At 43.0% G+C, this 15728-nt stretch overlaps 1 protein-coding gene across 3 annotated transcripts in view; it reads left to right on the top strand.

Annotated features, from left to right (window-relative positions):
• wipi1 (WD repeat domain, phosphoinositide interacting 1) overlaps positions 1 to 15682 on the top strand; it is a 32300-nt gene extending 16618 nt beyond the window's left edge. For all 3 annotated transcript variants that reach the window (XM_035614555.2, XM_035614553.2, XM_035614556.2), the window contains exons 8-13: positions 704 to 811; positions 970 to 1134; positions 1778 to 1885; positions 12193 to 12332; positions 12677 to 12777; positions 14835 to 15682. In XM_035614555.2, coding sequence (XP_035470448.1) covers positions 704 to 811; positions 970 to 1134; positions 1778 to 1885; positions 12193 to 12332; positions 12677 to 12777; positions 14835 to 14885 — 673 coding nt within the window. In that variant the 3' untranslated portion in view covers positions 14886 to 15682. The remainder of the gene's footprint in view (positions 1 to 703; positions 812 to 969; positions 1135 to 1777; positions 1886 to 12192; positions 12333 to 12676; positions 12778 to 14834) is intronic.
• The last annotated feature ends 46 nt before the right edge of the window (positions 15683 to 15728 follow it).

The following is a 15728-nucleotide window of genomic DNA, read 5'->3' as shown; positions in this document are numbered from 1 at the left end:
TATTTTGAAAAAAAAACTTAAAGAACATAAAATTCATTCATAGCAAACTAATCCTATTTAAAATAATGAAGAACTAAACAGCTTTGTGCAACAGATGAATTCCAACATCCGAACATCTGTAGATCTAAGCCTATCCATGTGAAAGCGGCCCATGTAGTCATCCTTACAATGCTGCAATGTAGTTATACACTAGCGTGCATGCATGAGACTTTATTACATCCTGATGACTGATTACAGTTATTAAATGGCACATGATTTGTGCTGGCTAAGATCTTCAAAAGCTGAGTAGACTGATGAGGTCAAATCAGTCAGCTAATAGCTCACTAACAGGCAAAGTTATTTATCCACTTGAGATTATAGATTACTAATCAAGACTTTGTGCAAGTTTTTTGCGTGTGTGTGTGTGTGTACTGTATTTAATATGTGCTTTTCTAGTCTTATTGACCTCTCAAAGCGCTTTACGTCACATACCGATCATACAGCGCTGCCAATTACCGCGCATTTTCTGTCACATTCATACACTGCCCGAAGATAAGAGAAGTTAGAGGAAATTTTAGGGTTGAGTGTCTTGCCCAAGGACACATCGGCATGCGGACTGGGGAAGCGGGGATCGAACCGCTGACCTTTGGGTTAGCGGACTACTCTACCTCCTGAGCCACCGACGTCCGTGTGTGTGTTTATATCTGTCTTGTTTTGTCTGCAGGTACGTCAGTATAAGGTCTTTATCCTTCAGCCCTGATGGCCAGTTCCTTTGTGCTTCAAGCAACACAGAGACGGTGCATATCTTTAAACTGGAACATCTGGGACCAAGGTACTCACACACACACACACACACACAAATATCTGGGGTTTTATTATTTTACCTCTGGCCCCTACTGCTGTCAGCTTTGACATCATTGCACAAACCAAGGTGTAAATCAAGTTGCAGGATGAACTTGTTCCTAAGGAAGCTTGTTACCCTGTATACAGTGAAGGGGATGAGGCTGCCACCTGGACAGCCTATGTAGGGAAGATGTTCTCAGCAGCCAGCAGCTACCTCCCTTCTCAGGTATCCGGTATGATGAGCCAGGACCGGGCCTTTGCAATTGTTCACCTCCTCTCGTCTGAACAGAGGAACGTCTGCACCTTGGCTATGTGAGTGTCTTTGTGGTCTATAGGAATCAGAGATTAATTATGATACCCTATCATATTATGATAGATTTTTTTTTAGCTCCAAACTGAATGAATCTTCTATCAAACCTTTTATCTTCCTGGTTATTTTTCACAAGCAAAGATCAACGGTGAATCTGTCAGACTGTTTGTTATAATGATAATAATAATAATAATTAAAGTGATATTTTGATACTTGATAGATGTAATAATTTCCTTAATAGTAACAGCAGCAATGATACCAGTACCATGGTGCTATGCTAATACTAATACAAATTATAATTATAGTAATATTTAATAGTAGCTTGTTTGTCCTTTATTTTAGTGTGCCATGATTCATATTTTCTGCTGCTTGACTCATTTTTAGTTTGGAGTTGCAGGTTAGATTAGCTTTATTAATGTTTGATAGATTTGACACTGGATTAGGATTCGATGCAATGCAATCAAACCCACCTGAGGATTTAGATGTAGGTCGACACTGTGATGGTTGACTGATCCAGCTATCTATTATTTTTTCAAGGTGACAAAGTAAAATAATCAGTTCTGTGTTGCTCTGTCTGAGAGACTGGGGTGAATGACTATGATTGTTCCCAAGCAGCTGTAATGCAAACTCAATCTGGTGTTTCAGGATCCAGAAGCTTCCGCGGCTGCTGGTGGCCACGACCAGTGGCCACCTATTCATCTATAACGTGGATCCACTGGACGGAGGCGAGTGCATGTTGGCCCAAAAACACAGGTGAGGGTTGAGTGTATGTTAAGCACTAGGCTCAACAAGAAGGAAGGAGGAGGAAGCTCTGCACGCCATTGTAATTTGTAATTCATAGATCAGTGTGTCAACATGTGTCCTCATTCAGGATAAAATCACAAATCTCACAGGATGTTAGTAGGCCTCCTTTTTTAATCCTGATGATGGTGATTTGTAAAGACTGAGCTTGAAATCCTTTGGAGGTTTAAATCTTACAAACCTCTTCATCAGTAAGGTTATCTTATTAGATTCTCCAGAAACTCCTGAAGAATTGTATAATGCCCTGAAATCTTTGAAGCAGGGAAATTACCTGGTATGGGTGATGCTTAATATTTTATTAATAATAATAATAATAATTAAAGCTGCGAGCAGCGATGATCGGGCCCTCGCACTCTTGCCGTCGGGGACGCGCCGGCAGCCGCTCTCCACGCGTCCGCCGGGTCTCGCGACGGCCGGTCGGGACGCGACGATTTCTCTTCCCCACCCTAGGGAAGCGGGCTCCGGAAACCGTCCAGTGGCAAGAAGCGGCCCATGTCGCGGAGTGGACGTCCCCAACCCCCCCTTGCCCGGCTCCCCGGGGGTCCTAAAAATAGGCGGCGAAGTGTACGTACACTTCAAAATACCTTAGAGCTGAGGTCAGGGTATTCCAACTGGACAAAGGCAAGGTGGTCTTTTCCACCCGGCCAGCACAGTCCTCCTCAGTGGGGGGAACATGTCCACTCGGTGGAAGTGCAACCTACCCCAGGGGCCCCCAGGTACCCCCTGGGGGCCCCTGGTACCCCTGGGGTACCCCCCGGCACCCCTCGGGCCCTCCTCCCAAAGTCGGCAAGTGAGTTTTGGGCCGATTGGACTCTTGGCCCCCGGGGGCCCCCGGGGGCCCCTTGTGCCCAAGCCCCCGGTGTCGGCAAGTGAGTTCTTGGCTAATTGGACTTTTGGCCCCCGGGGGCCCCTGGTACTCCCGGGCCCCCCTCAGGCCTCTCCCCCCCGATGTCGGCAAGTGAGTTCTGGGCTAATTGGACTTTTGGCCCCCGGGGGCCCCGGGGGCCCCTGGTACCCCTCCCCAGAGTCGGCAGGCGAGTTTTGGGCAAAAGGGGGCCATTTACCCAGAGTGGACAAATATTCCTCCGATTGGACATATTTACTGTACCGTACTGTACTACCATGACAAGTTCTGCGATGTCGACAAATGTACCACGAAGCGGACACCCAAAAATTTACAAAGTGAATGAAGTGGACAAAAAGGTCCATCAGTTGGACAGGTGTACGAGTTAGGGAAGTGGTAGGGGCCCCTGTGTCCAACGGCAATACCCGGGGCCCCCCCCCCCAGCCCAGAAAGGAGTGATAGCGCCACCGACAGGCGCAGTGGCTTCAGCACACTTTGCGTCCAATTCGTGATCTTAGTCACAGCCATATGACACCCTAACAGGGACGCAAGTCCATTGTGACGACCTTTGACCAATGGCAGGAAAATGCCCATTCATTCTCAGCCACGAAGTGGAAAATTCCCTTACCCGTGTCCCGTAGGAGGAGTTCGTCAAAGTGCGTCGCCTTTCATTCACTGCTTACCCCAAGGTAAAATCCAAAATGGCTGACTTCCGGTTGGGCGGAGCTAATTGCTCCGGAGGCTTTTTGGTAGGTCGTCGGGAGGTACATGAGCCGACCGAATTTGGTTCTTCTAAGTCAAATTTAAAGGCGTTAGAATTGACTTTGAAATGTTGTAGGGGGCGCTATGGAGCCATTTTGACACAATTGGACAAAAGACACATATCAGACATATTGTCTTGCCACTCTGAACATGTCTGCCAAGTTTCATGAGAAACAAAGCATCATAAGTGCCTCAAATATGTAACGTATTTGATGGCGAACAGGGCGTCACCATGGCAACAGCGTTTGACATATGGTCAAAAATTTCACAGTACAATATCAGCCATGTCTCACAACTAAGCTGACCAAATTTGAGGTTTCTCCAGTGAACCTGCGAGGCAGAGGACGTAAAAGAAGAATTTCAAACTTCCTATCACCATTAGGTGGCGCTATGACTTATGTCCAATATTGACATGTAGATGTGTTTAGGGTGGGACTGTTATCACGCCTGAGAAGTTTGGATCAGATTAGACCATGTAGCTTTGATTTGGAGCAACTTCCTGTTCATGGTGAATCACGCCTCACCGCGGCCACGCCTTTCGATGTGGAGTAAATCTTTTGATATCGTTTGATCCGGAAGGCCTCCTCTACGCGTTGCTAAAGTTTGAGGCGGATCCCATAAACCGCCTAGGAGGAGTTCGTCAAAGTACGTCACCTTCCGTTCACTGCTTACACCAAGGTAAAATCCGAAATGGCTGACTTCCGGTTGGGCGGAGCTAATTGCTCCAAGAGGCTTTTTGGTAGGTCGTCGAGAGGTACATGAGCCGACCGAATTTAGTTCTTCTACGTCAAATTTAAAGGTGCGATAATTGACTTTTAAGTTTTGTAGGGGGCGCTATGGAGCCATTTTGACACAATTGGACAAAAGACACATATCGGACATATTGTCTTGCCACTCTGAACATGTCTGCCAAGTTTCGTGACAAACAGATTATCATAAGTGCCTCAAATATGTAACGTATTTGATGGCGAACAGGGCGTCACCATGGCAACAGCGTTTGACACATGGTCAAAATTTTCAAAGTATCATATCAGCCATGTCTCACAACTAAGCTGACCAAATTTGAGGTTGCTCCAGTGAACCTGCGAGGCAGAGGACATAAAAGAAGAATTTCAAACTTCCTATCACCATTAGGTGGCGCTATGACTTATGTCCAATATTGACATGTAGATGTGTTTAGGGTGGGACTGTTATCACGCCTGAGAAGTTTGGATCAGATTAGACCATGTAGCTTTGATTTGGAGCAACTTCCTGTTCATGGTGAATCACGCCTCACCGCGGCCACGCCTTTCGATGTGGAGTAAATCTTTTGATATCGTTTGATCCGGAAGGCCTCCTCTACGCGTTGCTAAAGTTTGAGGCGGATCCCATAAACCGCCTAGGAGGAGTTCGTCAAAGTACGTCACCTTCCGTTCACTGCTTACACCAAGGTAAAATCCGAAATGGCTGACTTCCGGTTGGGCGGAGCTAATTGCTCCAAGAGGCTTTTTGGTAGGTCGTCGAGAGGTACATGAGCCGACCGAATTTAGTTCTTCTACGTCAAATTTAAAGGTGCGATAATTGACTTTTAAGTTTTGTAGGGGGCGCTATGGAGCCATTTTGACACAATTGGACAAAAGACACATATCGGACATATTGTCTTGCCACTCTGAACATGTCTGCCAAGTTTCGTGACAAACAGATTATCATAAGTGCCTCAAATATGTAACGTATTTGATGGCGAACAGGGCGTCACCATGGCAACAGCGTTTGACACATGGTCAAAATTTTCAAAGTATCATATCAGCCATGTCTCACAACTAAGCTGACCAAATTTGAGGTTGCTCCAGTGAACCTGCGAGGCAGAGGACATAAAAGAAGAATTTCAAACTTCCTATCACCATTAGGTGGCGCTATGACTTATGTCCAATATTGACATGAAGATGTTTTCAGGGCGGGACTGTTATCATGCCTGAGAAGTTTGGATCAGATTAGACCATGTACCTTTGATTTGGAGCAACTTCCTGTTCATGGCGAATCACGCTTCACCGCGGCCACGCCTTTCGATTTAGACAAAATCTTTTGATATCGTTTGATCTGGAAGGCCTCCTCTACGCGTTGCCCAAGTTTGAGGCGGATCCCATGAACCGCCTAGGAGGAGTTCGCGAAAGTACGAGGCCTTCCGTTCGCCCCTTACGCCAAGGTAAAATCAAAATGGCGGACTTCCGGTTGGGCGGAGCTAATTGCTCCAAGAGGCTTTTTCGTAGGTCGTCGGGAGGTACATGAGCCCACCGAATTTGGTTCTTCTACGTCAAATTTAAAGGTGGGATAATTGACTTTTAAGTTTTGTAGGGGGCGCTATGGAGCCATTTTGACACAATTGGACAAAAGACACATATCGGACATATTGTCTTGCCACTCTGAACATGTCTGCCAAGTTTCGTGAGACACAAAGCATCATAAGTGCCTCAAATATGTATTCGTATTTTATGGCGAACAAGGCGTCACCATGGCGACAGCGTTTGACATATGGTCACAAATTTCATAGTACCACGTTAGCAACTTCTTACAACTTAGCTGACCAAATTTGACGATGATGTGGTCAACCTATAAGACAGAGGGCGTAAAAGTGTAGACACATGTTACTTCCTGTTGCCAGTAGGTGGCGCTATGACCTATGTCCAATATTGACATGGTAATCTGTTCAGGGCGAGACTGTTATCATGCCTGAGAAGTTTGGGTCCGATCGGAGCATGTACCTTCGATTACGAGCGACTTCCATTTTCATGGCGAGGGATCGAAATTCGCCACATTTTCGCCACGCCGTCACAGCATGGGCCTCTGACGTACACTCAAGCTTTTGATATCGTTTCATCCCATGGGTCTTTAGATGACACACGACAAATTTGAAGTAGCTCATGTGAAATTTGTAGTAGTAGTTCATTAAAATATGGCACGTGAAATATGGATTTTGACACAAAATGGCCGACTTCCTGTTGGTCATAGGAAATTTTGCCAAGAGGTTTTTTGTCAGGTCCGACAAGATGTATCTGCCACCCAAATTTCATTTATGTAGGATACTCCAAAAAAATTTTTCCTATACCTGCTGATTTTTCCAGGGGGCGCTGTGAAGCCCCTGGGCCACACCCAGTGCCGGGCCTCTAGGCCTGAGTAGCGGGAGCAGTTTCTGACGTGTGTGCCAATTTTCATCCGTTTTCGCATATGGGAACAGGGTGTAAAATGAGTGAACGATGCTGAATAAGAATAATAATAATAATCCTTACGGAAACAATAGGGCCTTGCACCTCGGTGCATGCGGCCCTGGTGCATGCAATGCCCCAGGTCCGCGCACCTCGTGCTCGGGCCCTAATAATACATTTAATTTATAGAGCACTTTTCATTACTAAAAGCAATCTCAAAGTGCTACAGAGTAGAAACAAGCTAAAAGAAAGTTTAAAAAGAAAAAACATCGGTGGGAATGCTTGTTTAAAAACAAAGGTTTTCAGGCCCTTCTTAAAAGAGAGAGTGCTTTGTGGAGCCCTCAGGTGGTCTTGAAGGGAAATTCCACAGGCGAGAGGTGGCTGGGCAGAAGGCTCGATCCCCCATGGTGCGCAGCCTGTTCCTCGAGGGGTGAAGGGTGAAGGTTTTGTTTCCGGAGCGGATGTTGGGTGAGGAGGTTTGTGGTGAGAGTAGATCTTTCAGGTAGGGAGGGGCATTGCCATGGATGCACTGATAGGTGAGTAGGGAGATTTTGTAATCAATCCTGAAAGAGACAAGAAGTCAGTGGAGTGAGGGAAGGACGGGTGTGATGTGGTCATATTTTCGTATCCTCATCAGGATCCTAGCGACGCTGTTTTGGACGTATTGAAGCTTGTGAATGCCTTTGCCAGGAGTCCCGATGAGGAGAGCATTGCAGTAGTCCAGCCTTGAGGAGACAAAGGTGTGGACAAGGTTTTCGGCATCTGACAGACAGAGTGTGGGACGGAGTTTGCCAATGTTCCTGAGGTGATAGAAGGAGGTCTTGCACAGATGTGGGTGTGGGCAATGTGGGTGTCAAATGTAAGATGAGGGTAAAATCTTACACCCAGGTTGGTGACTATTGATGTCAGGGGTATATTTTGAGGGGAAGGTGATTTGGGTTATGGGGGATGACTGGACCTGGTGTGGTGTGCCAACTAAAATAGCTTCTGTTTTAGAACTATTAAGCTGTAGGAAGTTTTCTGTCATCCATTCCGTTATCTCCTTAAGGCAGTAGCTCAGTGATGATGATGACCCGAACAGTGAGGCTGCAGATGAGATGGGGTCGGTTTTTATGCAGAGCTGTGTGTCATCAGCGTAGCACTGGAATGGTATTCCATGCTTGCTGATTATGCGGCCAAGGGGAAGAGTATAGAGGGTGAACAGAGTGGGGCCGAGAACCAACCCTTGGGGGACTCCACAAGTGACAGTGAGTGTTTGCGATTCTGCTCCTGCCAAGGAGACGTATTCTGTTCTTCCAGACAGGTAGGACTGGAACCAGCTCAGGGCGGAGTCAGAGAGTCCGATGGTGCGTTGGAGGCGCTGAAGGAGGATGTTAGGGTCAACCGTGTTGAAAGCTGCAGACAGATCCAGAAGGATGAGGAGCGATGGAGATCCAGCGTCAGCCGCCATCAGCAGGTCGTTTGTGACCCTGACCAGGGCTGTTTCGGTGCTGTGGGCGGAACGGAAGCCAGACTGGAACTTCTCAAATAGGGAGTGAGAATTTAGGTGGTCCTGAAGATGTGCGGCGACTACTTTTTCCAGCACTTTGGACAGAAATGGGAGGTTGGAAATGGGCCTGTAGTTGGCGAGGATTTCTGGGTCTTAGGTGGTTTTTTTGAGGAGGTGTCTGGTGAAAGCAGTTTTGAGATCAGATGGAACATATCCAGCCTGGAGTGAGTGGTTGATGACTTGGGTGATTAGGGGACTTAGAGCGCAGACGTTTGATTTTACCAGGGCTGTGGGAAAAGGGTCCAGGGTACAGGTGGAGGGTTTCATCCTGCAGATGATGTCCTCAATCTCTCACTGAGAAATCTTGGGGAAGCAGCAGAGAGGCTGAAAAATCTCAGGAAGTGGGTTGGCAGTAGGGACTGATGGAGCAGGAGAGCTGGAGAGAAGAGAGCGGATGGTGTCGACTTTTTTCCTGGAGAAGATGATGAAGTTATTGCACTGCTCTTCTGTGGTATCGATGTGTGAGAGAGTTTGAGGCTTGAGGAGATGATTTATAGTAGAAAAAAGCTGCTTGGAGTTTCCAGGACTTGTATTGATGATGTTGGAGTAGAACTGTGACCGTGCTTTTCTAAGTGACTTTGACTAGGCCTTTTGGTGTTCTTGATAGGCAAATCTTTGCACAGTGAGTCCAGTTTTTGCAACACGCCACTCGAGTACATGCCCAGCTGCTCATTTATCCAAGATGATATGTGCTGCCTCTCAGAGAGGGAGTATTTAAATAGAGACATTCATTTAGGTATTATCTCTCCACAAATCGGCTCCGCAAGAATTGCAAATATCCTAATTTATGCTCAGGTTGGCATCCAGTATTTCTTTTAACCCTCACCACCAAGAGTGGTCTGTATGTTATTAAAAAGTGACCTTTCACTGACATTTTAAATAGTCCACCATGCATGGCACACTTTGCTAAAGCTCTCAAAATGGGATTGCCATGTACTACACTGACTACAATGTAGCATAATTCTTTATTCACTTTAATTTCTGTTTCATAATTAATTTAGAGCAGGTTCAATTGTATCAGTGACAACTGATTCATTGTTATGAGGGTGTTATTCACTCTCTAATTTAGAATTAGGAGTAGGAAAAAGTAAAAGTGAGTCTTTCAAGTCTTCATCTGGCCTGGTGATGTGGACAGGGAGACCTAGCCCAATACATTTTGGCGTGGATCCGAACAAAGGGGCGGATCCAGGATTTAAAACATTTTTTATCACTGTATTTAACTTTGTAAGATAATGCATGAATGTTGATGAAAAAATCTGGCATATTTAGGGGACTGATATCTATGAGTGTTTGTTATTTGAGGTGGCTTGATTGAATTTCAGGGGACTGTTGGCCGTAGGTATGGGTGTCATCCTTGTTCAAAATTCTCCCTTATCCATAAAGACCAAAGGTGTTCATTTTGGCCTTACAGTTGTAGAGCCGTTTTGATTGATCATTGATTATTTTCAGGCAGGAAAAAAAAAAACACCCTGGGTTTTAAGGAGCGTAAGCATTTAATTGTAATATAAATTATATAATAGATTTTAGCACATTGTTCAGAGTCAAGGTTCAAATTGTAGGAACAAAAATTGAACCTTGAGGAACACAACATTTCATTTTGTAGCTTTTAGATGAACAGTCATCCATGCTTCCAAAATATTTCCTGTATGTAAGATAAGACCAATTAAAAAAAACTGTACTAGAGAGATCAGACTGTGAAATCTGTCTAACAGAATTCAGAGGTGTTTTTATCAAAGGAAGCGCTAAAGTCAAGTACTAACACAGAGGGGTTTTTTTCACTCCCATATTGGACCTGAGGTCATTTAGGAAATTAACTAGTGCTGTCTCTGTACTGTGATTGGTTCAAAAACATGATTGGTATTTTTCTAAAATATTACATATTCTGACCATGATTCATAGCAGTTTCTCCACAGATCAAATAACATGGACTAGGTGGATTAATTGCCAGTAAAGGGCACTGACATCCATATATCTACAGTATCTGTCATAGGAAACATCAAATACTAAACAGAGAATCACAAACTTACACAATGGAAAAACATAAATTGGATTTACATAGAATAAAGTCATATGTTTACAAAAGAATAAACAAATGAATTGCAGTAGAAATTGGGTGAATTTAAACCCTATGGTAGCACATTATTTTGGGGTACGGAATTTGATTCACTGTTTATGATTATTCCTGGGAAGAACTTTATAATATTGGGGTAATTATTACTAATTATTGGGGAAGTACAAACAGTGTTTAATTAATGAGACTCCCCTGATGATACATCACAAGGGGTATAAACTGATATAATAAATGTGACTAATACTCCTCCAGTTGATTAATTTCAAGTACTAGTCAGAAAAAAAAAATGGAAATTGTCAACAGACAGGCAAAAACTTCGACATAAATTTTCCAATGATAGTGTCAATGGAGCCATTTCCTAAAGTAAAACCCTGTTTTCTATATAATTACTGTGAAACCTTTTATTAAGAAACTATTAGAAAATAACATCACCTGTAAAATGACGTAACAGGCCTTTGTTACTTCATTTTACAGGTGATGTCATTTTGTTAAGGCTGACTAACAAAAATGAAAATATGTTTTTTGTAAATGGTAAATGGACTGTATTTATATAGCGCTTTTCTAGTCATATAGACCACTCAAAGCGCTTTACAGGAGAGTCACATTCACCCATTCACACACATTCATACAGCGCTGCTATTAACCACGCATTTTTCTGTCACATTCATACACATTCATACACTGTCGGAAGAGCCGTCAGAGGCAAGTTAGCGTTAAGTGTCTTGCCCAAGGACACTGCGACGGCAGAGGGTTTTCAATCAAGGGTATCTTGATTAATTAATTGATCAGAGTGTGAACCTCCAAAATACTACAATTATAGGAAATCTAAGGGATCTAAGGGCATCGCTTTTTACATTAACAAAGCCTGACAGGGAAGCATTTGCCATGTTGTTCTTTTCTTTCTTATTGTCTGAAAGTTGTTCGATGATCACACGCTACATTGATGCTGCGTTCATCAATTCACCTGCTTTGGGAAAATAATCAATACCACAGTGTGAAATGTACTCCCTCACAAGGAAAAGTCATTCCTGTACAAATCTTACTTGAAAAAAATGAATTACTTGAATTGAAAAAAAAAAGCATTATTAGATAAAATGACTTTAAAGTATGAAAAGGGAAAGTATGCGGAGGAGACCCTCTCATTGTAATGGTGATACTATATCATTTGTATGTTAAATCTGAGAGCCCCATGCACACCCTGAGTCCACCCACACTAACTTACATGATGTTTCCTGATTCTTCTCATTTAAATATGGACAATGTACACTGTGTTTGATGGACTTCCCATGTACACTTCTGTTTGTCTTAATGTACCTGTTAGGGAAGCACAACCTGCCCAGTCATCATTCACATTAGCTGGCATGAATGCAACAAGTGGGAAACTCATACATGGTCATCAGAAGAACATCAATGGGTTAAATGTCTGGCCCAAGGACACATTGACATGTAGACAGGGGGAGCTTGGAATCAAACCACTGACCCTACAATTAATCGTTGATCCACTGCTGAGCCACAAGAAACCTGTGATTAGATGTCATTATCAGACTCTTTCCAGGCACAGATCGCATGTTAATACCACATGGAAATATACCGCACTTCCTGTGCCCCTGAATCCAAAGGGGCACAGGAAGTGCGGTCACCCTCTCTACAGGTCCAGGAAGCCACTGAATCCAACACTATTTCTTGTGTTTTGCATCAAACTCATAAACTTGCGAGCAGATGAGCACAGTAATCCATTAGAGGGGACGTTGTAAAACTCAAAACTGTGCTCCTTCACAAATACTCTCTGTTTTATTATTCTTTGAAAGACTCAAGACTTCTGTGTCCTTGCTTCTTTCTCTCTTCCACTCTAAGGCTGTTTGGCATTGATGATGACCAGGGTGAAAGCAAAGAGTCAGAAGGGTCAGAGATCACAGGGCCAGCACAGGCCTGTCCATCCTACGCTGCGACGGCTGCCTTACCAGCCTCCAGACCCGTCACTGCCACTCTCACAGGTTGGTGCTCACAGACACTTCTCCGTCTGTGTGTAACAGGGAGGCATAGAGTTCCTTTCCTGGCATTGATTAAGGGTCATATATACATCCAAAAACTATTCTCTTGTCTTCAACAAGCACACTAGAAACCTACAGAAAAAAGAGCAACACTGACTCATTACTGTTTACAGTCAAGGCTCCATCTTGGGCCCATAGATATACCTTAAATGGGAAATCTCTCTCATTTTAAGCTTCTTCTGTTAAAATGTTATTTTAATGTTAGAATTAAGATAATGTTAAAATGCAGATTATTCACTTATGTTATTCTGATGATTCATCTACATCCCTCATCTGTTTCCACCCAGGCTATTCTGAGGATGGTGGAGCAAAGAAAGGCGAAGTCATCCCAGAACACGAGTTTGCTGCTGGACCTGTGTGTCTGGACGACGAGAACGAGTTTCCTCCTGTGAGCATCCTGAAATGTTAACTGTCAGCTGTAGCTAGCTCTCCTAGAACGAGTTTAAGGTATAGGCATGACAACTCATTCGTGCAAACTTAAAAAAAATTGAGGCTAACTGGTTCTCTGGCATGAACAGATGAGATCAGTACATATTTTCAGCAAAAGCAACATTGGTTTGAAATTCAAACATCAGCAAGATTCCGAAACATTGGACATAGACTGAGGTCCAAGTTGTCTGAAGATAATCCATAAAAGTGATAAATTGTTCACTCTGTTGCCAGTTTATTAGGTACATCAAGCTAAAATGACAGCAGTCATATACAACAGTCCTGCAATAAATTCTCACTTCACGGCGGTAGTAATGATTATATTTAGTTAAAATTCAGTTGTTGGGAATTTCAATTCATCCATCCTTTAAATTTATTTGTATAGTGCCACATCATCATCATCACCATCATACATTATCTCAAGGCACTTTACATAGTACGGTGAGGACCTCACAATATTAAAGAGAAAACCCAACAGTTCCCACAATGACAAGCACTTGGCGACTGTGGTTGTGGGCGGAACATCTGCCTCTACCGGTTGGGGTGAGAGGAGAGGAGGGCAGAAAGAGGGGGAGAGACGAGAGAGAGGGGCCAGGAACAGTTGAGTAACGGTTGTTCAAAGATCTGTCAGGGGTAATTCATTTGGTTTTTCATCTGGATTCTCACCACTGATGCCACTACAGTACATCAAAGTAATTTATGGAAATTTCCAGATTATTTTATATGTGTGCCTTATGTTTGAAATAAATCTAGATTAACGGAAAATTCCAGTCATTTTCATCCTGGTTCTAACGCTCAAACTTTTGGCCATCTGCCTTCTTCACTGTAGAGATCGATAAATTAAGAATCTTGGGGGGGGTGGGTAGTTGTACATCATGCCTTCTAAAGCTAATAATAATAATAAATTTCATTTCTATGTGTAAGTATGTGAACTCCTTGGCCAATGACATAATTTAACTGGATTCAGCAGTTGGTAAACCTGGAGTCCAGCTCATGAAGCCAGACTGGAGGTGTGTGTTTCATAGCAACAAGATGTAAAACAACAGATCTTAGAAGACTTGGGAACAAGCATTTTTTAACAGTTTGGAGAGGGTTATCAAGTAACCTCTGAATAGTTCAGACATTCAGTCTACAGGGTCGCCAGTTAAGATGAGTCCTAAGAGACAACACCAAATGTGTGGTAAAAAATAAAACCATTGGAGCTGCTTAACATACAGTATCTGTAAGTTTGCCATACGCAGGTCTTGGAGCATGGTGTCTGTGTCAGTTTTCCAAAAAAGCACTTAAACAACTTGTTTTGTGGACTGATGAAACAAAGGTTGAATTATTTGGGAAGAACATGCAGCACTACGTATAGAAAAAGTAAACAGGAAACATCCGTGCAGGGAGAATCATGATTTGGGGGTTTGCTGCCTCTGGGCCTGGGCAGCTCGGCATGATGGAGGGACAAAATGAATACCAAGGTTTTTCAGTGTACGTTACAGGATAATGTCAGGGTGTCTGTTTACCAGTAGAAGTTGAGTGATGCAGCAGGATAATGACCCAAAACATTCAAGTTGATCTATTCCAGAATGATATATTCAAACAATTCTGTTGGAGCTCAGGGAGTGGTTCACTCCCTGCATCCTGACTGAGCTGAAGAATGATCCAAAACTCCTTCTGAACTTTCTGCATGGACTGAAAGAGCTTGTTTGAAGTTCAACCTGTTATTAAATCCAAACATTCACTTGATTTTCCCACCAGCACTGTGACTGTTGTGTTAAATAAAGACATGAAAGATTATAATTGTGCGGTATTAGCTTTAGCACATTTTGTGTGTCTCTAATTGTTAGTCAGATGAAGATTAGATCATATTTTATAGACAATTAATGCAGGAAACCAGGTCATTCCAAAGGGTTCACATACTTTTCCTTGTACTGGGATTTCCCTTTAGCTGTGCACCAGAAAGAGGGACGTGAGCTGCATTTGACAAATCCTGTAGAAAAAACTAACAGGTCTGTTCATGTGTTTTGGTAGATTAATTGGTGCCGCGACGGGACTGGAGGTGGCCTGGGGAGGCGCTCGTGAGTGGGTAGAAGGAGAGATGGACAAAAAGACAGGCACCAGCGAATGAGATGAGCAGCAAAAAAAAAAATCTTTCAGGGTGTCACGTTATTTTTTCATTCAGAGAGAAAATAACATCGATTTACATTCAAGATGACATGGGAAACAAAACACTGACCAAGAAGTAGAAGTCAAGTAGTAATTTCAGCAAGGACCATGATTTGGTTCTGTTACGTAATGACTGTGTAAAAGCTGCACTTCTGATTTTGTCATAGCACCAACAGGACCTCTGAACTTCCTCTAGCTTGTGGTTGAATTTCAGAACACCACCTGTGAACTGGGAGGATATTTCACCTTTTCTGATGCTGTTGGCTACTTCAAAACAAATCAGGGAGTTTATCTTTTAAGTCATGCTTGATGAAAATATGAGGTGCATGCTGGAGCATAAATATAACCACAATTTTCATAGCTTTATTACTTGACAAATATTTGTATTAAGTTACATTATTGTAGCAGCATTTTTTATTGCCAATTATATCTTAGTTTACAAATTGTTTTTCTTTTTATTCTGTATTGTATTTCACTGTATTGACATGTATGAAGTGTTTCTGTTTGCCGCCTGGATGCATTTCATATCGTGTGTTTGTAATGTATGTTTGTACCTATTATCATTTGTACAAGAGCAAAGTATTTTGCTAATTGCACAAGACCAAAACAAGTCAAAGAAACAATACTGAAATAATGAATGATATTAATAATAATCATCATAATAATTACTATTAAATAACCATGGTGGAGTAAAAATGAACCTATGCAAAGAATTTGTCTTGTTTCATGTTATGTAATTTTTTTTTTACTCTGATAAAG

Source organism: Scophthalmus maximus, chromosome 17, assembly GCF_022379125.1.
Source record: "Scophthalmus maximus strain ysfricsl-2021 chromosome 17, ASM2237912v1, whole genome shotgun sequence".
NCBI classification, from domain to species: Eukaryota; Metazoa; Chordata; class Actinopteri; order Pleuronectiformes; family Scophthalmidae; genus Scophthalmus; species Scophthalmus maximus.
This window is presented reverse-complemented; position numbering and strand designations above follow the sequence as displayed.